Genomic DNA, 24,989 nt, shown 5'->3' with positions numbered 1-24,989 from the left:
TTGATGTCTATACATATGTGAATTACGTGCACATGACCAAAAAGGTCCTATAAAGCTTCACATGTTCATTATTCTAAATTATTATGACATTCATTAACTTTTACAATGTTTTAATTGTTCTAAAAAATTGTTTTACAATATTCAATTAACTTTCATGATATTCGAGATTCAAATCAATTTACCTAATCAAATCGCAAAAATACTCTAAGGTTTATTAATTGAATTGATTTCTAAAACTAATGTAACATAAAAATTAAAAACTAAGTTAATTTTACTAAATTCATGTTTATGGGACTAGACATGGAACCATGCAGTCTCAAACTTGATTCGATTAGATTTACTTGTATTTAATTAGATTGACACAATACTATAATAATCAAACCTTATTTATGCTCAACTATATTTTCATTCAAAGCTCAATTTGATTCGAGTTATCTTAATTAATCCACTTAAATTATTATATATAGTAATTATCAATTTAAAAAATAAATTCGTCGATCAAAAAGGTTCTTATACGACGTCGTTTTGGTCATTCCATCGCTTTTCCTTCTCTTCTTCACAAAAAATACAACTTCTCAGATTTTTACTCAAACGCCGTCATCGAAGTTACAGACATGGGTTTCGGAGCCCTAAGATCCATCATCCGACCCGTTTCACGAGCACTCTTATCGACCCGAACCGTATCCTCCTTCGCTCCGATCAGTTCTCCAGCGAACAGCATCTGTCCGGCACCGGAGCTCCGTCATTTGTTCAACACTTTCCGACCTAGGCTTCCATGGATTCCACCCTCCAGTGCTTTTCACAGCTTGACTGACACTCGATTCCCTAAGCGAAGACACAGTGACAAGCCTAAACGTAAAAGAGCTAGCTTGAGACCTCCAGGTTAATCTTCATTTACGGTTATAATCATATTTTATGGTAGTTGAATTAGCAACCCAGGGTTTAAGGGTTTAAGCCATTTTCAGATTTGGGCATTTCGTTATGCAAATTATGATGTTTGTAGGTGCTTTTGGTATAGATGAATGTCTTTTTACATAGAAAGTGTCTTCCATAGGAAATATTGTAGCTTGGGAAATCATTTTCTAGTGTTTAGTTGGAATTCTAAATCCTACAAGGTGGAGGATTCGACATGTGGATGGTGTTTGATTATACGTTTGGGCCATAGATTTTGAAGTTGAAGCTTGAACAATTTGAAAATTTGATTTTTTCAAAGTTGTGATTTTTGGAATTCGAAGTTGTATTTGGATATGCATTTTACTTGGAAAAAGTCTTAAGTATTGTTAGTGGAAGTCACCAAAAAGAAAAAAAAAACTAGTCTTAGCTGGGAACTTGAAAATATTTGAAAATCATATTTAAATTTTCAAATTCTGACAAAATTTCATGGCCAAATAGATGTTTGAAAATAAAATTTCAAAATCTATGGCCAACGCTAGGGTATGTTTAGGATTTTTACCATCTTTTGGATTATGACAGAATGAAAAGAAGTTAGTAGTGTTTTTTTTTTCTTTTGGAATTTAGGTCCGTATGCGTGGGTAAAATATACCCCAGGTGAACCTATAAGTCCAAACAATCCCAATGAAGGAAGTCTCAAGCGGAGGAATGAGAAAAAGAGAATCGGCCAGCGGAAGGCATTTATATTGGTATGTCACCACAACTTTTGATTCCCTTTATCCTTTTTGATGATGAGTCTCTTTTGGTTCTTGAGAAGAATGTCTTTTTCTCATCATAAGTAGATAATTGGAATATTTTAAGACGTGCTTGTGAAGATTTAGACACTGGATATTAGGATTGAACTTAATATGCAAAGGGCCGTTCATATGCTATTTTCTGACTTCTGATGGTAAACTGATGTGATATTGTGTCAATACTGCAAATTCAAAATTTTCTTTATAGTTTTAGGTTAAAAAAAAAATATATCTTTATAGTTTGAGGATCAGAACTAAATCTTTGGTAGGTGTGGTTCCTGTACTTGTATTATTCTGTTTTTTTTAAAAAAAAAGCTTTTACGCCATGCATATTATTGAATTTCCCTTTTTAAACTCAACTGATTCTCCTCTATTCTTACTTGAGAGTATTCGTGCCCCTCTGGCTGTCATTTTTCACAAGTAAATTCTGTTGTCTGTAACCTCAATAAACACCAACTTCCTAGATACTGCATGCACTGCTGACTTCCCTACTTTGGACTCAGCAACTTTTAAGCTTGTTTGTCATCTGTGGTTCAGATGTCACCGATGGTGACTAAATATTACATTCCACGTCCACTCTACGAGTTGATCACCAAAGTTAGAAGAGTTTTCTTTGCATACATAGTATATATTTTGAGTTGAAATCAAGTGCTCGTTCATCAATGCATTTGCTTGGTGACCATGCTTTCCAAGTTCCATGACTGATACAGTTAAAATGAGACTATCCTACTTTGCCTTGTCTTGGCTGCCTGTATCCCAAAGCATAAAAAAAATCACATAAGCCAAAATAAGTTAAAGAAACAGTAAACAGCCATTCACAGATTTATCCAATAAGCATAGCAAAGCAAGTTGCTAACACTAAACTGAATCAGCAAATTAAGCCTTGGATCTCTCTGCTAAAACTTAGGACTTAGAGAGTTTGATGTATCCTAGTCATGATTGTATTTTGTAGCTCCAAGCATATTAACCAGTTTGAAAGAAATAACCAACTACAAGAACACCTTCTTTACTTATCAATGCACTATCTATTTGATATAGATATATGCTGCACTCTCTCCTTGGCCCGAAAATACCCACTCACATGTTAATGGGGCCTACTTTCATGTTCCGAAGATCTATCTTCATTTACAAATGAATGTTATTGTGGCCTACTTTCATGTTTTGAGGACCCATCTTCTCATACAAAACCTTTTTTTCCCTCACAGTTGTCATTGAATTCTCTTGACTGGGATAAGTGGTGGCAAATGGGCGGGTTTGGGCTGGTTGAAAATGAGTTAAATAAGAACAGCTCCGGTAGTAGAGAATTGGCTGGGTAAAAAAGGGTCCTGACCCATTTTTATCTCCTAGAGCTGTAAGCTCACTGAAGTTTCACTTTAGCAACAAATTAAATATCTCAGATATATACAGTTCTCAAATAAACCAGTGTTATCAAAGGCGCGCCTTAAGCGCGCTTAAGCCCTAAAGCGAGGCTCAAAACGTGTTAAGCGCTTCGCCTCGCTTTATGTGCGCTTCAGTGCCGTCATCAAAGTTCTAAGACAAACTTTTCCTTGTCAATGAGCCTCTTATGAAGAAGTGACACTAAACAATTGATATTTCACTTTATCATTAAAAAAATTCAATTTCTTTGGTCATATATTTGTCATTCATGTTTATAATTATTAGTTTTGGACTAAACATACACATTTTATTTTTTTCTCCCTTTGCGCCTTTTTTCATTAAAGCCCACGCTTTATTTGCACTTTGCGCTTAAAGCCCGCATGGACCTTAGAGCTTTTTTGCGCTTTTCGCTTTTAATAACACTGAAATAAACTAGTAAAAGCTGTCTCCAAAAAAAATTCACCGTGCTGCTTGCAATGGATAAAGAGAAACAAAGAAATATCCAGGATTTTGACAAATATTTTGAATAACTGACTTACTAAATTTTAAAATTGCATGATCCAATCAAGTAACTGAATTTTAGAATATTGAAGTTCTCTTCAATACGTTCCTTACAGTGACATATCATGTGTTCTCTAGAAGGAGGAAACCCTCTAGAAAATGTATGTGGCTAACCCCTTTTTACTCATCTAAAGTATTACTTATCCAACTCATTGAACTCTGGGCGGGTTCGCAAAATATGAGCTCATTTTTTCAGCATTAGTTTGGATCAAGCATTAAAGCTGGCATTTTAAAGGTCCAGTACTCTTCTCTTATCCTGGTTTTGTACTGTTTGAGTCATTGTACATATCATTCTTCGTATGGCCATTGAAAGACCGAAGAACTTTCTTTCAAGTACTTCGGCAATTCACTCCATTCCTTGAATTAGTAAATTTGAGTTTTATTCATGCACAGGCTGAGAAGAAGAAACGTAAAGCTCAGATGCAGGAGGCAAACCGGAAGAAAATGATTAAGCGAGTAGAGCGTAAGATGGCTGCAGTTGCTAGGGATAGAGCATGGACAGAAAGACTGGAAGAATTGAAGAAGCTCGAGGAAGAAAAGAAGGCAGCCACAGCTTGATTATCGTTGTCGGGAAGCAATGTTTCAACCTGCTAAATTTCTCTCTTGTTTTTGAGAGTGAAAACTTTCAATCCCTTCTTTAAAATAGGAACATTTTTTCTGCTGTCATGTTTTTCTTGAGGTTGATATTTAAATTTCCTTTTCGTTTGTTTTGTTAGTCTTTTTTCAAAAAAAATAAATTAGATTTTGAAGTTGAAAGGTAAGTTGCATAAACTATCCAGACAAAAAGCCAACCTTTTTGAAATGTGTCATGACGTTTTCTCATAGAGCTTAAATGACGAAATGAGGATTCATATAGTCTATCCTAATTTATTTCGGATTCATATAGCCGACCTTATTCGAATGTGTTGTGATGCTTGACTGATTATGATTTGATTCCACTAAACGATGGTTGAAGAATTGGTTCAAAACACTTCAAACTCAACTGTTTTACATGCATTGGTTCCAAATATGGTTAGTGTCAATTCTAAATTATATTCCACTATCCAAAGAATAGCTTCAAGGATTGAAGTTAAAGAGATTAAACTTGTGAATAATTTTTACTATTTATAACACAAAAAAGACTCACTTGAAAATCAGTATTTGGTCAATGACTCATGAATGAAGTTATACGGGGTGAGATAGGGGTGGCCTTCGTCGCAAACATGGTGAGAGGATGAGATGGTTTGGACTTTGGATATGCGAAGAAAAAGTGTGTGGATGCGTGCGTCTATAAGAAGGGGTGAGAGATAGATTGTAACAAGAGTTACGAGAGGTAGAAGTAGGTTGAAACAACTTCAGCTTTCAAAAGACATGATTCTACGGTAAAACCTAATTAATACTCATTGAATTAATAATTTTTCTAAGAAAATATTTTCTTTCGGTCCACTAAATTAATACTCAATAAATTAATAATTTATCTAAGATAATATTTTCTTTCGGTCCTGACTTGGGCCAATGGAAAAAATCACTCATTTTCGATAAAATAATATATTTTCAGAAGACCTCAGTATAAATATATGGCCCCATTAAAAATATAAATTAATATTTTTTTAAAAGTACAAATATATCTAAGATAATTTAGTGAAATATAATTCTATTGTGTTTTACTTCTTGTTATAATTTAAATCTAGTTCAAGCTCATCTTTAATTTTTCTTATTGCATCCAAAAATTTTGGTGTTGCCACGACTGCAAATACTTTTAATTGCGATCTCTTTTGTACTCACATAATGTTTTACGTATTTGATCTATCGTTGATGATTTTGTGGCACTTTTTAAATGAGAAGTCATTTTCAGATATGGATTTAAAAAAAAAATCTATGTTGCTTATGTAGTTAATTCTCTCACTATCATACATTGATTTAATAAGATATGAATAATATTTGATTGTTATGAAACATTGAACAATATGTATAATGAATTTATTTTTATAATGAATCATTATGTTTATTTTACAATATATCATTTAACCAAAAAAAAAAATATAGTGAATCATACACGTATATCGTAATTTATGTATAATAAATTTATTTTTTATATGAATTCCATATATATGATAAATAATTTAATAAGATGTAATGGTTTGGATGTATTCATTGTACTTTATGTATAATAATTTTTTTATATGAATTCAATAAAATGATACATAAATTAGTAAGGTACAATGATTTTGATTTAATCAAAATTAACCTTCATTGAATCTCAAAACACTTTTTAAATTAATAAATATTACTTTATCGATTAAATAATACCTCTACAAAATAATAATATTTCATGGTCTCACTTATATTAATTTAGTGAGGTTTTATTGTAGATAGGAAGATTTGGAGGTTGGGATTACGATAGAAGACTAGCAAGTATTTGAGTGTTGTCGAACATTGTGTAGTAGAGGTTACATAGTCTCTTATTCTTGAATGTGCATTATTTTACCTATTTCTTTGTGTTTTGCTATTTTGTTGTCATGTTATTCTTACAATCTTGAACCAAGGGTCTAGGGATAAGGAGTACATACAGTATACTCTTTTCTGACCCCACTCAGAGGCGTAGCTATAACCACACAAGAGTGTGTATATATATATATATATATATGTCAAATTCATTCCCAGCTACACACGTAAATTTTACGGGAGTCCTATCACCCTCTCAAACTATTTAAAACTGAAATTATCATCTCCCTAAACGCTTATGTGGTAAAGTGAGTGTAATTCACTCTCCTTGAAAGAGTGAGCACCAAAATCAAATAGTAAACTTTTATTTTTAATATTTCTTTTCAGAATACTTGTATTTATAATTATTCTTTCTTCTTTGTTTGTTTCTTTCTTTTTCATTACAACATAGATCAAATTCCACCACTCACCATCTCTAAATCGCCACCGCCAGGGGCGGATCTACATGGAGGTTAGGGGGTTCACCCAAACCCCCTTTGTCGAAAAATTACACTGTATATATAAGGTCAATTTTGTTTTCATGTGTATATATATAAGAATGAACCCCCTCAACACATGTAAATAGGCTAGCTCAATGGTTAAGGAGGTTCAAGAATTCGCCTTGCCATCTTGGGATCGATTTCGCGCAGCAACACTTGATTTTTTTTGTTTTCTTCATTTGAAAAATTAAATAGCAAGGCTGAGATGGGCTCAACATTTTTGGGGGTATTTGTTTACCCCCTAATTTAATTTGAAGTGAATTTAATTTCCCCTTAAAAGGTGCGTGGCAAAATTTGTATCACCAACTTTCTATAAGCACGTGAGACAGAAAATAAACCAAAAAACTGACACATGTCATCTTTTTATTGGACGACATATTTAATAACTTATTTTACTAATTTTTAAACATTTTATTTTTCAATTAACTTCTCTTCTCTGTAGTTTTTTTTTTTTTTTTTGCATCTTCTTCTTCCTTTCTTTTTCTTTTCTCAAGACTCTATCTCTTTCTTATTCTTTTCATTCAGTTCAAGGTAAACATTTACTCATTTACTCCCAACTGTAACTTTTTCCACATTTTTTCTTCTTCTTTTCTTTTCTGTTTTTAATCGCTTCTTTTTCTGTTTTTCTTTGACAAAAATTTTTGGTGTTTGATTCATTGACACCATTTTCGACATAAAAAAAGATTATTAGATCTATGAGTTTAAAGAGTTACCAAAAAAAGAACCCGATTTCAACTAAAAAAAATTCAAAGATATTGTTGGCAAAAAATTGATTGTGGAGATTTCGTCCAATTCATTGATAAATTAACATTTTTATGTAAATAATTTTTTAAATTTTCAAGGAAGGTGGTATGATGTAACTAAAAACTGAACTGGAATTGCAATTGAAATTTGAATTATAATTTGTAGATTGAGGGGTAAATTCATCGATGAGTTTAGTTTTTGGCTCTATTTTAGATATAATCATGTGGGTGTAGGAATTGTTGGTTTAATGTGGAAATTGATGTCTACAAATGGAATATTGAAACCTATTTTCTTACGAAAAGAAAGAAAATTGGAGAAGTTTTTTTTATTTTTACATAAAGAGAAAATTATTATATAATGGAAGAAGAAAAGTAGAAGAAAATTGCACTGTAAAAAGAAGAGTTGTTGTTGAGAAGGTGACAAACATTGGGGAAGACAATTAGTGATGAAAAAAAAATTATTATGGAGATTTCAGTAATTAATTAGAAATTTAGTTAATATACACGTGGACGAATAAAAACGCTAGTGACTCAACAACACCTATCCTTCAACTAGGCTACTGATGGGAGGGTTGAAAAAAAACACTTAAAAGATGTTAAGGGGGTTATTTAAACACCCATATAGTTAAAGTGCTAAAGTAAGTTATGCGGACAAGTTCAGGGAGGATTTTATGTCTTTTCCCTATTTTTTTTCATCTTTTTTAATGTTATTTCTCCTTTTCAATATTCATTTGTTCAAATTTATTAGGCACATTATTTTTATTTTTTGTATTTTATTCTTTTTATCTCTATTGCTCATTTTGTTTTTATGTAACTCTCTTTTTACATACTAGTTCGAAGGAACTTTTTAAGAAACTGTCAATTATTCTTATACTTGAAATTGAGATAGAGAAAAAAATATTTTAAAGATAAGTTAAACTAAACTTAATATAAATTTGAAAGGCATGATTATTCATGATAATTCTTTCTCATTTTTTCAGTTCTATTCTAGAGAGATGTAAACTACATTTATTTGATTTATTCGTTTTTTACCGATGGAAAACCTTATAAATTGAATAAATGAAAAAATCGGTGATGCCATTTATTTATCCTTTTAATATGCATTATAATATTAGTAATTCAATTTCCACACATTTTTAAAGAGTCTTAAACAGTTTTTAAAGTAACATATGATTGAATGAACACTAATTTAATTTATTTTAAAAATTCAAAATAAAGTAAAACAATAAAAAATAAAAGAAAAAAATCACTTTTTTTTAAAAAAAAAAGAATCAATGAAGAAGGGTAAAAGTAGGAAGAAACGTTAAACGCGGCATTACAAGGCAAGTTAAATTTAACGGATTAAGGATAATTTTTTTCTTCCTGATCTATTTTGCTCCATTTTTTTTATTTACTTTTTTATATATTGAGCCCCCTCCACGAAAATCCTGGCTCCACCACTGGCCACCGCCACTATTTTCTCCATTGTCACTGTCACTACCATCTCCACATAATTGACAATGAAATTTTAGTATTCCTCTTAATTCTTGAATTTGTATTTTTCAATCTGTGCATGAAATTAGAAAATTTTGAAAGTCAATTCCTTATTGATATTATTGGAGTTGTTAATCATCACTTTACATGTTAACCCACAAGGCCGATTAGGTTGGAAATTCATATCTTGATAATTCGATGCCTCAATTTGGTAATTTTATTTCAAACCCTTATACGCTTTTTTATTAGTTTCATATGATTGTTGTCTATGGTTTAACGTTGGTCCGTTTTTATCTTAATTAATTTGTTAATTTACTCAATAGTTAAAATTGGCCAATGAAAAAATCTTTCCGTCAGTTTTGGAGGTCTCTCCAATGTTAAAAGATGGAAATTTAGTTAAGTTTATATTATTTACTTGTTAAAAATTGACCGATGAAGAAATACCGTCGATTTCTAAGGCCTTTCATGTTAATAAGACGGGTTTTTATTGTTAAGTTATTATTTGTTTTATTCATTACTAATACTTTTACTAAATGTCTTTACAGGTACACGGAGTTGCTTCCCATTGAAGTTATTCGAATGAAGGTCGAATTATATTCTTTATTTATTATTTTGTATATATCGATGTTAGGCAAACTTTAGGTTGTTTCTTACATTATTATTTTATTTTATTACTTGTGTATGTCACATGTTTATTATACTTGTATATTTGTTTTTATATCCTCCTCAATTTGAAAAAAACGAATTCAGTCGGGACCCATAATTGTGGATTTCGAAGTATGCCTAACACCTTCCCTTTGGAATAACTTGAACCCCTTATCTAAAATCTATTGATTTCGTAGACATTTATTTTAAGTTAATTTGTTAATTGGTTTCCTGGTTTTCTTAAAATTAGGTGGCGACTCCCTTTTACCCCTTTTAAAATTCTTTTAAAAATTGAATTGATAACTATTTTTTGGTGACTCATCGCGACGTTGCGCCCTCTCAAAGGATGTTAACACTAATGATTTCGGAAGATAGTTAGAAATTTTCTTTTGCTATTATAAGTCGTCAAATTGCTTAGAGTTCCGCCAAAAAGATATGAATTAATTTATGGGCAATTGTAAAGAAAGAAAAGAAGCATTAATAATTGATGTTTTTTGATATGTCAAAAGATTTAGGACTTGATAATGCTAGTGGTAGGAAGCGGGTGGTGTCGTAGGTTGATTGGTGGAGTTTTCTGTTTGCAATAAAGGAAAAAAATGGTGAAAAGACTTTTGGTGTTGGAAGGGAAGATGGAAATATAGGAGAAAAAGGTAAAAAAATAATAATTTTTTAAGAAATCCACGTGTCAAACGCGTGAGTTTCACCTGTCAATATAAATGTGGTTGTTGCTTTTTAAGGGTGTAATAATTTCAATTTTAAACAGTTTAGGGGGTGATAGGACACCCGTAAAGTTAAAGTGTGTAGTTAAGAATCCGGTAATAGATTGAGGGGCATTTGACCATTTTCTCAAGAATATATATTTAAAGATGGATACACTTGACAAAAACTATGTCTTTGGTACAGCGGTAATGGATATTCATTTGAATGAAAGAGTTTCGGGTTTGAACCCAATTAACATTATTTTTTATTTTATTTTGACAGTCACACACCATTATTCTTGGACACCCTTAATTAAATTTCTAACTCTGTCACTTACCCCACTTATGGGGTTACACCAAATCAAGGTGGCTCAATCCAAAATCGCCACTGACCCCACTTATGGAATTACACCAGATCAGGGCGGCTCAACCCCAAAGCCACCGAATTTGCGGCTCAAATTAACATTGATGGTTTTTTTTTGTTTAAACAAGTATACATTTTAATCTTTTGGATTTTGTTGAAATATAGATGTTTTTAATGAATGTTAATTGCAGTTTAAATAATATTGGTTAATGTTGATTGGCTAATTCATATTATTGGTGTATTGACTTTTATATCGTTGGTGTTTGCTTGTTTGTATAATTATTTTTTTTGTGAAAAAGTTGTTGCGCAAACTATTATTTGTATGATTTACGTAATATTTAAAATAGATTGGCTAGTTCAAAGGCTCAGTTCATAATATTGGTGTAATTACTGTTGTAACATTGGTAATAATATAGTGGTTTAATACATTGTTATTTTCTTGGTGATATAGATACTAGTGTTTAAATTAATTGGTGATATATAATGCCTAAAGTGTTGTTATTATATATCAACCTCACATGATGATTATGTAAAACAACTAATTAGCTTAAACAAAATATTTTGACAGCACAATGACACATTTTGACAAAATATACATAAACAAAATTGTATGTATCTGTCAGTCAAATTAACCACAATATAAGCACCAAACTGAAATATTCTTCATAATATTAGTGTAAAATGTAAGCGGTAGTATATTAATGGCTGAATTATTGGTATAATATACCAACCTCATACAATGATATCTATACAACTAATTAACTTAAAAGAGGTGGTTTGACACAACAATGAACACAGTATCTTGAAATCATATACACAAACAATTAAGAACCTAAACTGATCAAAATACATAAAAACACTAAAACTAATCAAGAATGACCGAACATGTCAATTAAAGTATATTTTGGTTAATTAAACACAATATAGGTACCAAAGCTGATCGAAAATACATTACCGTTCTGCCTATTATATTAATGGCTGAATTGTTGATATAATATACTAACCTCACACAATGAACTATTAAACTTGACAATAAATACACAAACAACTAAGAACCAAAACATATCGAAATACAAAAAAAAAGCACCAAAATCTGATGGAAAATACCAATTAAAGTATTTGTGAGTTAATTCAACACAAAATAAACACCAAAACTAATTGAAAATATTAATTAAGTTGATATCCAAAAGTGTAATAATAACATTTTACAAAGAACAACAATTCAATAACCATATTTTATAAAATTCTTTCTTAACATAACATGCTCTTTTCAATCCCTCCCTTTCCGAATCAACTGAACGCCGCTAACAGTACATACCAGTGTCAATCTTCCTCTTTTCGTAGTTTCAAAGTAATGCTTCATATCTCCAATGAAAATTTGCAGCATAAAAAATTGACGTTGAAATGTTCATATCTCCTCAACAAACAAACTTTGTGAAAGCACAAGTATTCAAACCACAATCACTATCAAAAAAATAGAGCAATAATCATTATTCAAACATTTTATAGTACCAAACTATTAAATAAATACAATATAGCTACATTGATTCATCAACAATTGTCATTGGATCTTCAACCAACAATTATAATTGATTTGTTAAGCCTAGAACTTTTTCTGGGCTTCCTCCTCAAATTTTAACCGAACTATGAAAATATAATCTTGAATGATGAACTTTAGCGAAAATAAAAAAAATGGTGCAAGTGATTAACCGATGAATATGAACAGAAGAGAGAAGGACAATGGCTAAAATTTCTCTCAATGAAAATTTAGAAAAGAATGAATTGTTGGAAACATAAAAAGTTTTTACTTTACATTGATTGAATAAAAAAGGAAGAAAATAAAACAATAACTGAAAAGACAGAAACGTTTATATCAAGAACTCTAATTGGGGAGATAAGTAAGGCACATAATCCCAAAAAGAGGAGAGAAGAAAATTGCAATTAAATAATTAAATTAAAATAAAAAATTAATTAATCTGCTATGTAGGTAATTTATAAACTACGTTTGTAATTAAATAAAAGTATGTGTATATATTGTTAATAAAAGTCTTAAGTAGTATATTTTTATAATTTTTCCCAAAATTATACGATGGTAATATATATAAATATAAATAATTATGTATTTATTGTTAGTATTAATTGATTTTTTTCCTAATGCAATTAAATTTAGTAAATTTACAGTTATTTATGATTTCTTGATTTGTCTAAGTCATTTCAATTTGAACCAATCATATTTTAAAATTTACTGTATAATACTTTACTCAATTCTTTGAGGTGTCTCTTAGCCGTTTCAAGCTCAAAATAATTAGATTATCAAATAATTAACTTTTAAAAGACATTGCCTTTTGAATGTCTTCTAAAGCGTAACAATCACATGGTTTAGACCTATTTTTGTAATTAAATGTAATACAAAATATATACAAGTAAAAAGGATATTGTAATTGGTATACTCAAATAAGTGAAGACTGATTTCACTTTTTCAATATTCCCACCAATTATAGAATATTTCGATAGTTTGTATAACAATTGATTCAGTTGATAAAAAAAAATTAAAACTATTATTAATAAGATCTTGTCTAAGATATAAACATTTGTAGTGTTATATAATGTATAATAATTTATATATGTATATTCGGGTCTTACAAATTACTACAAGAAATAATATATTGACAATTGATTATGATAATAATAATTAATTATCATGTTATTTTGAAAATTATGAAAATAAAATTATACATATATAAAAGCATAAGTTTTCTTTTTTTAAAAATTGGTTTTATGTCTACTGTTCTATCGAGTTGCCTTTGCATCAGATATGTTGTTGTTGTGTTCAGTAGAAAATTTCAGACTCAACTTGAGATTATATTTCAAATTTTGAAAATATTAATTCTATTTAGTGTTTACAAATGCTTAGGATTTTCATAAGGTGGGAATGTTGAGAAATATAAAGGATATGTATTTATATTTGAGCTTTTTAAAGAACACGACTCATCTTATTCAAGTTTTCTAAAGAGCTCATTTCTTACCGAACTTCCTGCAAAAGATCATATATTTCCGTCTCTTATAAAGAAAACCAATGATTTTATAAACAAAGAGTCGTGACCGTAATAGTTCCATTGTGCTTACTGCTCAGAGACTCCAACCACAATTTGTCCACAAAAAATGGTGAACAACGATTTGAATTTGTTCCTCAAATCTCAATATTTATGCTTAATAAGCTAAAATTCCGATTATTTCATCAATAATGAGTATAGCGTACATACTTGTGGGCTATCTTGTAAATATTTTTTCTAAAAAAAGCACACATAGAACAAGTTTTATGTTCACAAGTGTTTAAAGACACATACAAGTTTACGTAAAGTTTATAAAAGTCATCTTACAAAAATTGTCAAATTTGAGGGGCTATTTAGGTATTTAGTTTTTTTTTAAAAAAAAAAACTAATTATGGATACATGCATAGATTTCACTTAAATTTCTATTTAATAAAATGAGAGAATCAGAATGAGGATTACAGTACTTATGTCCAAATATTCACTATCATATACAAAGAAATCAAAGCATCGTTTGGTAAAAGGTATTACACAAAAAATAATACACGAATAATCATTGATATTATTAAATTCCTTATTTGATAATGTTTCCCAATATAATGTATAACTAATGCATCAGTAGGGGTGTTCACGGTTTGGGTTGGGTCGGTTATTGGTCAAAACCAAAACCAAACCAACTTAATCGGTTTTAAAATTATCAAAACCAAACCAAACCAAATATAATATACATTTATCGGTTTGGTTGTTTTCGGTTTTGGTTTGGTTTGGTTCGGTTGTTCGGTTATTAACCATACATAAAAATAAAAGAAACAATTCATTCAAAACGTAAAAAAAGTGACAACAATCCATTCAAACAAAAAAATAGTTAGAATGACTGGCATTACATAACTTTTGATCATTGAATTTACTGAATAAAACTTCAAAATTCACTATTTTGGCATAGAAGGAAGAGACAATGACATTTTCAGTCCCACAAAGAATTTCCATAGACACTCACATACATGAAACCAATAAGAAAAATGTTCTTACCTTGGACATTTTTTCTTTCATAAGTAAATTATAAATAAATTTTGATGAAACATATATAAAATCTTTAAAATTGTTTATGAATCTAATATATTATGTATATATAATAATAAAATTTATGTATATAATTTGTTGGTTTGGTTCGGTTATTTCTTTGATTTTCTTTGAACAAAACCATAACCAAACCAAATATTATCGGTTCTTAACAATCTAAAACCAAACCAAACCAAAACCCAAATTAAATCGGTTCATTTAATCGGTTTGATTTGGTTTTTCGGTTTGGATCGGTTTTTATCCAAACCATGAACACCCCTAAATGCATGTATTAGTTATATACATCATATTTAACAGGACCGAAACTAGCTTAGGGCTAGGGTGCTCGTCGAAGCCCCTTCTCCATCGATTAATTCATGTATTTACTTCTATTAGTGGAAATTCTTACTCTGCCACTTCTATTTCAGTACTATTTGTATACATAGTAAATAATGACATTAACAATAATATATGATAGTATTTATTTTTAATACATCATATATTCATTTAATATAACAAACTAAATAATAAATAAAAAATATTATCAGTATAAGTAATCTTAATAATATACATCACCCCATATTATTCTTATACGATCTACCATACGACTTCGAGAACGGGTAGGATTTTGTAAGGTGAGACTCATGAGGTGTGTTATATCTGTAGGCCCATATTTGTGTTTTTTTTTAAAAGGCCCATCATAGCCCTAATTGGGCTTCACGAAAAGCCCAATATTTCTTCTTTCTTCTCAATAAGAATAAACCCTAGTCTCTCATAAAGCAGAGTTGCGGCCATTAGAGTTTGCATTGTGCTCAGAAGCGGCAGCAACAACTCAGAAAATGGTAAGTAACGATTCGAAATTGTTACTTTTCATCAAATTTGCTAAGGAAATGTATAATTTCTCTGATTTCTGTGTGTGTATCTGTTAATTTTGCAGACTTTCAAGAGAAGAAATGGAGGTCGTAACAAGCATGGACGTGGCCATGTCAAATTCATCCGTTGCTCTAACTGCGGCAAGTGCTGCCCTAAGGTATCTTTTTTTTTTTTTTCCTTTTTCAGATAGTAACTACGCCTAATTTATACTTGAATGCGAGTCGAATGATTATTTCATATAGATTTTATTTATTTATTCTGGATTTAGACCTAAGTTATAAATTATATGTTATCATTCTGTTATATTTGGATTTGTAGAATTTTTTTGATGCAGTATAATTTTATTAATGATATCAAAATATTGTTGGTTCTGGGAACAAAGAGCTAGTGAATATTTGAGTTTTCTAGCTAATGCTTAAAATTGTTATTAGGATCAATGTGTTTCACATGATGGAGATTTTGGTGTTTGTTTGACTATTTGTTAGTGTTTTTGGTTTGATGATTATTTGATTTGTTGTTTATGAGATCTTTAATTTTGTTGATTGAGCTGTTAATTGTGGTCGTGGAATGGTAGAAGCCTGCTGATTGACGCTGTATGGTTGTTCGTTGATTTTGAGTTTTAGTCTTCTTGTGGATGCAATGGTTTGTGCTTTTTTAATTGTTTGGTAATCAGACAATTAGGTAAAAGTCTTGTATTTTAGAATGATTTGTACAATTGGAACTTGTTGTCGGAGCTAAGATCCAGTCTTGTTTTGGTCTTGTTCGACTGAGCTGTTATTTGTGGTCTTGGAATGGTTGAAACTTGCCGATTGAGCCCGAATAATTGTTCCTTAACTTTTGAATATGTCAGTATTGTGAATATGATGGTTCGTGCTTTCTGAAATTGTTTAGAAATCAAAGAATTGGTGAAGTCTTGTTTGTTTTCTGGAATGATTGATACAATGGCATCTTCTCGTCAGAGCTAAGACCCAGTGTAGTTGTTATGCTTTAATGATATCACTTTACTTGTTTCATCGAATCTTTGTTAACTTGGAACTTGATGTAGAGTCCCGCTCTAATTGTAACAATTATGTCCATAGTTAAAACTCACCAAGTGTTGAATAATTGTTGATCCTCCTATATATATGTTGTGTGTATTTCCTAATTTAGTGTTAATTTAAGATACCAAATTTTGCAAGAATATTGGAGCTTGGTCTTATATGTCTCGTGTCAAATTTGTTTCAGGACAAAGCCATCAAGAGGTTTCTTGTGAGGAACATTGTTGAACAAGCAGCAGTGAGGGATGTTCAGGAAGCTTGTGCTTTTGAATGTGAGATTTTTAGTACAATTAACACTACGTATTTAATTGTAGTATATAAATAACGAGCTAACACGAATAAGTTATATTTGCAGTGTACACTCTTCCTAAGCTGTACTTGAAGATGCAATATTGTGTCTCATGTGCCATTCACTCCAAGGTTGTTAGGGTTCGTTCTCGTACTGACAGGAGGGTCCGTGAGCCTCCACAGCGTTTCAGACGCCCAAGGGTACTGATCTATACTTCTGTTATCTCTAAATTTTCTCTTCAAAATTCTTTATTGGAATCAATATTTAGGTGCAGAAGTCTATTATTACTACCTATTCAGTAGGTTTTACTGATTTGAATCCCGTTTTCGTTGCTGACTTATATTCTGCAAAACAATTTGCATGCTATGAAATGTTCAATACCTATATCAACTACTTGAACGTATGAAACGTTTTGTGTTATTGAGAAAGGAGTTCCTTTAAATCTATTGGGAAGTCTTGAATTTGTGAATCTATGTCATTCGGATGTTTACGTGTGGATTGTTTCTATTTCAGGATGATCTTCCTAAGGCTGGTCAAGCTCCACGCCCAGCCGGAGGTGCTCCTCCTCCTGCTGCTCGTACCTAAGCGCCTGCGTTTTGAACAACTGCCTTTAGGCTTTTGGGTTTTTTTGTTTAATTTGAGCAAATCTTATGGTATTTTGAGATGTGTTTTTGAAGTGGAATTTTTTAAATTTAGTTTTACTTGGACACCATTAAATTTATGCATGCAAATTTTAAGATATCAGACTTATTGTTCTATGTTATTTGTTATATATAGCCACATTACAGTTAAACTCTATTTACTCACCCATAGATAATTGTCTTGTGGTGGTTTGATACTATGCTACATAGACGAACAAATAAGTGAAATAGTTAAAATCAATACGTATTTAAGTTGTGGTATAATGGTTCTGTTTCATCGATTTTGTCCGGATCTCACCTTTCTTCTGAAAAAAGGGAAGGAGTTAGAAAAAAGGGAAGGAGTTCCCAAAATCGACTAAATATGTTAAAATCGTTGAACATTGAACCATAGTTTTAACATTGAAATGAGAAAAAGTGAAGAGCTTTATAGGATATTAGTATCATAATTTCATATTACATTTGCTTTCTTGTTTTTCATAATAGTGTTATGGACCTCCATCTTCAAGATCAATTCTCATTAAAAGACAAAAAAATCCTCACATGATTAGTTTTAATTTTATAACTAACTATTACTCTATGAAGAAAGGGAATAAGTGATTATGAGATTGTTTATTCCATTCTCAATGTGGAACAAAATTAAAACTTATAATACATGAATAACTATTTTGGGATTAATTATTTGTATCCCAACCTAACAAAAAATAAGTTTATTGTAAATTTAATTATTCCTTTATCACTCAAACCAAACAATCCCTTAACGTCCTCCTCAAGAAGTGAAGTTGTTCACTAGCTTAGTGCCATTTTAAAAATATTACTAGCTGAATTTTCATTCAATTCTTACCAATACTAGATAAAACCAATATTAATATATGAAGGAAATAGTAATGTGTTGGATTTTCATAATATAAAGTTGACTAAATTTTTAATATCTCTGTTCATTTTTACTTGTTCAATAATAACTTGGAATATTCGTCTTTAAGTTGAAACAAAATAAATGACAATTATACTATATTCTCTTCGTCCCAATTCACAGAAACCTTTCAAAGTTTGAGATTCAACCAAATCTTTATTTGACCATAAATTTCATATATCATTTAAGTATCTTAAATTAATACTTATAATTATTACTCTCTCTATCCACTTTTAAATGTCATGTTGCGCTTTTTGAAAGTCAATTTGACTAATTTTTAAAGTTATATTAGATTAAATTAATTTGATATTTTAAACAAAAAATTTAGATATTAAAAAACTATATGAAAAGTACTATAAATTTCAATTATTTGCATATCAACATGATGAAAAAATATAGTAAAATGTTAGTAAAAGTTATTATCGTTTAACACTAAAAAAGGAAATATAACAATTATTATCATACCTTTTTTTATAATTTTCATATATAAATTAGGACATATGGAGTATTACTTTTTGAACGCAATAAATTTAATATTTTGAGAAACTTATTAAAAATGACAAGTGAGTGTTGAAAAAATTAGCGAACAATCATGTACCGTTCAAAAAGAGTAGGACTTTCTAATCCTACGGTAGAAATTCAAAACACGTCATCAATCCAAGTCATTTTTTTTTATCCCCGCCAAAATCTTATAAAAATTCAAAAAAATGGCGCTAAAGTTCAAAAATCTAAAAAAACCAAAATTTTCACCAATATTCCCTCCTTCGTTTCTTCTTTAAACCTTCCAAATTCCCACAAACTTTTTTTCACCAAAGATTTTTCTCTCTGTTTTTTCCTTGTTTTCGATATCTAGAGCTTTTTCTGTGTTAAGGGTTGTTATCAAGATTCAGAAAAAATGGCTGGTGGTGGAGCATCGACTAAGGCATCGAATGGTGGTCCTACTAGAGTGAGGAAGAGGGTTGAAGTTGAATCTGCTGCTGCTGCTGCTAGTCTTAAGCGTGCTAAGGATGGAAGTGCTTTTGCTCGTTGGTATGAACTGATTTTTCTATGTTAACTGATGCTTTTATTTTTTTTGCTGTTTGTCATATGGGTTTGTAGGAGGGTTTTGTTGTTTATTGATATGGGTGTGGTTTTTTAATATAGATTTATGATTTTCTGGTGAAAAATTTGATGATAAGTAGCGGGGTTGTTTGAGTTGTTAAATGTTACATTTGCAAATTCATGAACTGGGTTGCTGTTTTTTCTGCTTATTTGGGTGTGATTCGGATTTTGTGGTGAAAAAGTTATTGAAGGTAGTGGGTGTGTTTGGATTGTTGAAGGTAACATTTACAGATTCATGAACTGGGCTGCTGTTATCTTCCTGTTTGGGGTGTGTGGTGATAAATAGAGTATAGCGTTTAAGTGTATGTAAATGTTGGAGCAAATAGTGATATGTATTCTTTCCTGGTAAAAAAAAGTCAATTGAAGGTTACATTTGCAGATTCATGAATTGAGTTGCTCTTTTCTTCCCCTTTTTTGGCTGATAATTAGAGTTAGATGTGTGATTTACTGGTGAAAAAGTAAATTGAAGTTAGTGGGTGTGTTTAGATCATTGAAGGTTACATTTGCAGACTCATGAACTGGGTTGCTATTTTCTTCCCATTTACAGGGTGAGAAAGTGTCGTGTTTGCTCTATCCTTAACTAGATGTTTCAGTTTTGTGTCTTGAGTATGCCACCCCCTAATGAGTATTGTAGTGTGTGATTTAGATTTAGTCAGAGCTCCAATGGCATCAGGACACTTGATGGGAAATCGAAAACAAAATAAAATGTTGGAGTAGGTGGAGATACACAGTTTTTGGGTGAATATAGTGGGTGTATTTGCTTATTAGCAGAAGGCTAAAGGTTACAAAATTGGTGGAAGAACCTGGTTCTGTGCTGTGTTATTGTGGTTCAATGTTCATTCTGTATAAGATTTGAATGAAAAACACTAAGGAATATCTCTTTTTCTGCTGTTTTTTGTGATGTATATTGAATTTTTTCTTTCATTATTGCAGTGAAGAATGCAGCAAAGATGTGCCTATAGCATTGATTAGCTTCCACAATTGTAGCCTTGATGCCAAAATTAAGATGAACTTGGGTACTAATACTTTTGCCTTTGTTATCTCTTTTCACTTGTAATCAATCTTATTGGGTATTTCACAATGGTCAGTCTCTGTACCTAATCATATGATGAAGCTTATTTATATAATCAAAATGTCAAATTTCATGTTCTATGTGATCTTGGTGAATTTGGGGCTGTGAGCATTTTGTTAATGGGAAAATTTGTTTGTGCAGAGGCTCAAGTTGTGGAAAATCAGACTGAAGTGAAGAAACCAGCAGCAAAGTAATTTTCTAGAACTTTTGTTATGCTATTGTTATTGTTCTATGCGGTTCTTTGCCTTTGGTTTTCTAACATTGTGTAAAATTGCACAGGAGCAAGGAGAAATCAACAGAGCCAAAGCCTAAAAGGGAAAAGAAACCCAAGAATCCAAATGCTCCTAAACGGCCTCCTACTGCTTTCTTCGTGTTCATGTAATCACTCACTCTTTTGTTTGTATCACCTTTTGCATTTATATCTTGTTTGTTCATGTATAGATGTGCTCAAAAAATCTTTAGCAAAGTTTTGACATGAAGTAAAAATCTTGCAGGGATGATTTTAGACAGACATTTAAGGCTGCAAATCCTGATTGCAAGAGTGTCTCCACGGTAATGTTGAACATACCTGCTCCTGATGCCTTTTTTTGTTGTATTTCCTTTCGATAACGCTAATTGCTTTATATGTTGATCACTCTAGGTTGCTAAGGAGGGTGGTGAGAAATGGAAGTCCATGACTGATGAGGTGAGTGGCCTGAGTCTATAGTTTTATACGAGCTTGTCGTGTTGTTCCTAATGTGATTCTTACTCTTATGATTCAAATGGTTTCACAGGAGAAAAAACCATATCAGGAAAAGGCTGCAGAGCTCAAAGCAGCATATGAGAAAGCCTTAAAGTCTAACACTGATGCTGATAATGCCAATGTAGGCTCTTGTTTTTATGCTAATCTTAAGTTTTCAACTGTCATGTTTACCTTTTCAACTCTAACATCTAAATTAACAATTCAGGATGACGATGAGGAGCCTGAGAAGGAAGTAAAGGAAGAAATAGTGGTAGATGAGGAAGTGAAGGATGAGATAGAAGTAGATGAGGAATAGAGCTGTTAGTTTTTGAATTGGTGTCACTATCTTCAAGATTCTTGAATTGACTAGTTTCGAGAGCTTATGTAAATTTTTGATTCAATTGTCAACTTAGTCCTACTTGAAGTAGTTATATATGAAAATTTATGGTTTAGTTCTTGCTTGCAAAAGTCTTCGGAATGAATTTCTTATTATAGCTATCTAGTTGAAGTAATGATGCAAGTTCTCTTGTGAATTGAGTTTGTGATTGATCATGCGACAAGAATCATTCAAGTGAATTTATTCATTTCATATTGAATTTATGTGAAGTAAACACTGACTAACAATGTGAGATGATAGAGTTGTACAAGTAGTACTAGAATTCAAAAAAAAAAGAAAAGTAAACTGTTTGTTTGTTAACAAACATAAATTCCTATAAATGGAGTCAGCAGTTACTGGCCCAACTTATCTTGTTTCATTCCCTTACAAGGCGGCAAAGGCTTGCCACACAAGCATAAATTGTGGGCATAGGCAGCTCCAGGGAAGATATTGAATGGTCTGCCTTGTGGTATTTCACCACATAATCTGTTGGCTCTGAAGTTTGCATGTTTCAATGCTTCAATCCCCAACAAGCTATCTGGTATTTTCCCTGAAAGTCTGTTGATCGATAAGTCTAACCATTGCAGCTTCACTAGTGATCCTAAACTTACTGGAATTGTACCAGTAATCTGGTTTCTTGATATATCGAACCTCTCAAGCTTATCAAGATTCGATATTGAAGTTGGGATTTGACCTGCAATCTTGTTGTTTCCTATGTTGAGAACTTTCAGGTTTAACCCACTGACGAACTCTGGGATGCTCCCAGAGAGTTGGTTGTTTGAGACGTCGATTGCTTCCAAGAATTTGCTTGTCTTGTTGCTTAACATCCTCGAAAGAGACCCGAATAGTTGGTTTGAATGAAGATCAATAGATGAAATCCCATCAGGCAATTTGATCACAGCAACATCAGATTTCAACTGGTTGTTTGATATCTTCCCCTTTTGCAAGCTTGACATTCTTGCAAAGAAACTCGATATCCCACCTGTGAAGGCGTTATCCGACAAGTCAATAGAGTTCAATGAATCAGGCCTAGTGAAATTCGGAAGCGTCCCACGAAGCTTACAACCTGCTAAATTGACATCAGAAAGCTCTCTAGTCCTAATCCATTCAGGTACTATTCCAAGATTGAACTTGTTATAAGACAAATCTATTGATAAAAGTGAAGGAAGCCCTTTAGAGAAAGCAATAGGCAAAGGATCTAAAAGTTCATTTCTAGACAAACTAAGGTTCCAAAGATTTGGTAATCCTGCAATAGACTCAGGGATTTGACCTGTCAACTTGTTAGAACTCAATGACAATGAAGTAAGTGCTTTCATCTTCCCAATTTGAGTTGGAATTCTCCCTGTTATTCGATTATGATCCATCGATAAAAATGACAGCTTGAGCAAACTACACAAAGAAACAGGAACCTCCCCTGACAATTCATTACTTGAAAGATCAATATATGTCAAATTTTGAAGCTGTCCAAGAAAATTCGGAACAACCCCGGATAGTAAATTGTGGCTCAGATCCAAGGACTGCAAGTTAACAAGATTTTTGAAACCAATTGGGATAACCCCACTTAGCATATTGTCTGTTAAACTCAACTGCTGCAGATTCTTGAAATTTCCTAATACAGAAGGTACATGTCCTGTCAAATGATTACCACTAAGTGAAAGTGTTTGAAGTGATTCCAAATGAGATAAACCAGAAGGTATATCTCCTTGTAGTGAATTGCCATCCAAGATCAACTGCTTCAATCTTGAAAGTTTCGAAAAACTTTCCGGTATAGCACCAGCAATATGTTTCATTCCACTTATAATCAATGTCTCCAAGAAAACCAAATCACCAAGAGATGATGACAAAGTACCCTTCATGTAAACACTAATGTCTCTCTCAGAAGGTGTTTGTAACACCAATCTATTCACTCTCCCTGTAGAAACATCACATTCTACACCTTCCCAACCTCCTCCACAACAATCTTTACCTGTCCATGATGACAGAAAATCAGTAGTATCCTTAGAAATCTTATCTTTGAAGCCAAGAAGAGCAAGTCTATCAGTTTCAACACAAATTTGGGGTTGTTGGGCTAGTGAGAACAGATGAAAGAATGATGAAATGAACAAAATCTTGAAAACCAACATCAGAAAATGCATTTTGGTAAGTGGCCTTGGGGTTTTGAAAAAAAAAATAATCTTGACTTTGGAAGAAACAAAAGGGTGTATGTATGTATAGTTTATGATAAAAAAATTGAAAAAGAAGAAAGATTGGGTTTTTCTTGTTTATTCATCACTTAGACAAGAAGGTACAATGATGGAAAAAAGATATTGGGAAAAATTTGAAGGGAGAAACAGAATGATTTGGTCTGAACAAGTGTTTCACTTATTTATAGAAAGAAATAACCTTAAAAGTAGCAACTGTTATTTATGGTAAAAAGATTGTTTTTTTTAAAATTAAAATCAAATTGAGCTGTCGTGGATTAGTAAGTATTCTTTTATTCTTAACCAAATTATCTCGAGTTTTGAGTCATCCCCTTTGTTATAGTGAGTGTTTTACCACCACACAAGATACAAGATGAAACTTTTCTGTGCTAATTCAAATTTAATCGGGTTCGAATATGAATGTTAAACATTGGATGGAATTTTTTTGTTTTCTTAGGTAAAAAGATTGTGTTTGTTAATCAACCAGAGTTGTTGTGGACTGGTAAGTAGTTCTTTTACCCTTAACCAAGTTTTTTTAATCAATGAGAATTATGGTGGACTGATAAATATTTTTGCATCCTTGTCAATGAAATATAATACAAATTACAGTAAATTACAGTTTGAAATTAAAACCAACAAAAGTGTTCTATTGACTTTCTCCTCCAGAATATAACAGTCCAACAACATTTTATAACTCAAATAACTCTGGATTAGTTGTATATCTCGGATTTATAAGTGAGTCTTTTACCACACAAGATAAGAATTTTCAATGCTAATTTCAAATTTAGTCGGATCAAATATAAATTACCCAACACCGAACAGAGATTTTGTTTTGTTTTGTGAATTTATGAGGATTCACATGTCTGTAAAAAAAAATTTTGTAAATTTTGACCGTTTGGTTAAGGCTCACTGTCACGAGTATCCTACAGCACATTGGAACGTTGGAGCGCACTAAATGGGTTCAAAATTCTTTCCCACCCTTTGGGGAACATTCCACTAAGGTTTTTTTAATTTATTTTTCTATTTCACCTCTTTCGTTAATTGGGGGCGGAGCTACAATTCTGCTTATTGGTTCGATAGAATTTTATATTTTGGCGAAGATTTTTTGATTGTGTTGAAAAAAGTACTTAATATGTGTAGTAGTTTGTTTAGAATGTAATAAGTCGTCTTT

General features: G+C 31.5%; 4 protein-coding genes across 5 annotated transcripts; 3 read left to right on the top strand and 1 right to left on the bottom strand.

Annotated features, from left to right (window-relative positions):
- The first annotated feature begins 587 nt into the window (after positions 1 to 587).
- Positions 588 to 4,401, top strand: LOC125818585 (uncharacterized). The gene is made up of 3 exons (XM_049498081.1): positions 588 to 882; positions 1,519 to 1,640; positions 4,017 to 4,401. The coding sequence occupies exons 1-3, from the start codon at positions 615 to 617 to the stop codon at positions 4,179 to 4,181; spliced, it is 555 nt and encodes a 184-aa protein (XP_049354038.1). The 5' UTR covers positions 588 to 614; the 3' UTR covers positions 4,182 to 4,401.
- Positions 4,402 to 15,363: 10,962 nt separating this feature from the next.
- LOC125818589 (40S ribosomal protein S26-3-like) lies at positions 15,364 to 17,537 on the top strand. The gene is made up of 5 exons (XM_049498086.1): positions 15,364 to 15,460; positions 15,556 to 15,648; positions 16,716 to 16,800; positions 16,884 to 17,017; positions 17,331 to 17,537. The coding sequence occupies exons 1-5, from the start codon at positions 15,458 to 15,460 to the stop codon at positions 17,400 to 17,402; spliced, it is 387 nt and encodes a 128-aa protein (XP_049354043.1). The 5' UTR covers positions 15,364 to 15,457; the 3' UTR covers positions 17,403 to 17,537.
- A 1,639-nt stretch (positions 17,538 to 19,176) lies between these two features.
- On the top strand, positions 19,177 to 21,722 carry LOC125818583 (high mobility group B protein 7-like). 2 transcript variants are annotated; one of them, XM_049498079.1, is made up of 8 exons: positions 19,177 to 19,397; positions 20,403 to 20,485; positions 20,683 to 20,731; positions 20,821 to 20,919; positions 21,036 to 21,093; positions 21,182 to 21,226; positions 21,315 to 21,404; positions 21,489 to 21,722. In XM_049498079.1, exons 1-8 carry the CDS (start codon positions 19,264 to 19,266, stop codon positions 21,576 to 21,578), a joined length of 648 nt encoding a protein of 215 aa, XP_049354036.1. In that variant the 5' UTR covers positions 19,177 to 19,263; the 3' UTR covers positions 21,579 to 21,722. The 2 variants fall into 2 exon arrangements, with proteins under 2 accessions (XP_049354036.1, XP_049354037.1); XM_049498080.1 differs by having other exon boundaries at positions 19,206 to 19,397; positions 21,182 to 21,230; positions 21,318 to 21,404; positions 21,489 to 21,605.
- Positions 21,723 to 21,907: 185 nt separating this feature from the next.
- Positions 21,908 to 23,773, bottom strand: LOC125818574 (LRR receptor-like serine/threonine-protein kinase FLS2). Its single transcript, XM_049498068.1, has one exon. It carries the CDS (start codon positions 23,771 to 23,773, stop codon positions 21,992 to 21,994), a length of 1,782 nt encoding a protein of 593 aa, XP_049354025.1. The 3' UTR covers positions 21,908 to 21,991.
- Positions 23,774 to 24,989: the final 1,216 nt, after the last annotated feature.

Source organism: Solanum verrucosum, unplaced genomic scaffold (assembly GCF_900185275.1).
Source record: "Solanum verrucosum unplaced genomic scaffold, falcon-dt-bn FXZP01000252.1, whole genome shotgun sequence".
Lineage (NCBI taxonomy): Eukaryota > Viridiplantae > Streptophyta > Magnoliopsida > Solanales > Solanaceae > Solanum > Solanum verrucosum.
Note: the sequence above shows the minus strand (reverse complement) of the source record. Positions and strands in the feature narration are given on the sequence as shown.

Bases quoted from the DNA above. Each gene is read 5' to 3' on its own strand.
- LOC125818589 (XM_049498086.1), top strand. The intron at 15,649-16,715 runs GTATCTTTTTTT...AATTTGTTTCAG, and splicing joins GCGGCAAGTGCTGCCCTAAG to GACAAAGCCATCAAGAGGTT. The intron at 17,018-17,330 runs GTACTGATCTAT...TTTCTATTTCAG, and splicing joins AGCGTTTCAGACGCCCAAGG to GATGATCTTCCTAAGGCTGG.
- LOC125818574 (XM_049498068.1), bottom strand. From the start codon at position 23,773: ATGCATTTTCTGATGTTGGTTTTCAAGATTTTGTTCATTTCATCATTC.
- LOC125818583 (XM_049498079.1), top strand. From the start codon at position 19,264: ATGGCTGGTGGTGGAGCATCGACTAAGGCATCGAATGGTGGTCCTACT. The intron at 20,486-20,682 runs GTACTAATACTT...TTGTTTGTGCAG, and splicing joins CAAAATTAAGATGAACTTGG to AGGCTCAAGTTGTGGAAAAT. The intron at 21,227-21,314 runs GTGAGTGGCCTG...ATGGTTTCACAG, and splicing joins GGAAGTCCATGACTGATGAG to GAGAAAAAACCATATCAGGA.
- LOC125818585 (XM_049498081.1), top strand. From the start codon at position 615: ATGGGTTTCGGAGCCCTAAGATCCATCATCCGACCCGTTTCACGAGCA. The intron at 883-1,518 runs GTTAATCTTCAT...TTTGGAATTTAG, and splicing joins AGCTAGCTTGAGACCTCCAG to GTCCGTATGCGTGGGTAAAA. The intron at 1,641-4,016 runs GTATGTCACCAC...ATTCATGCACAG, and splicing joins AGCGGAAGGCATTTATATTG to GCTGAGAAGAAGAAACGTAA.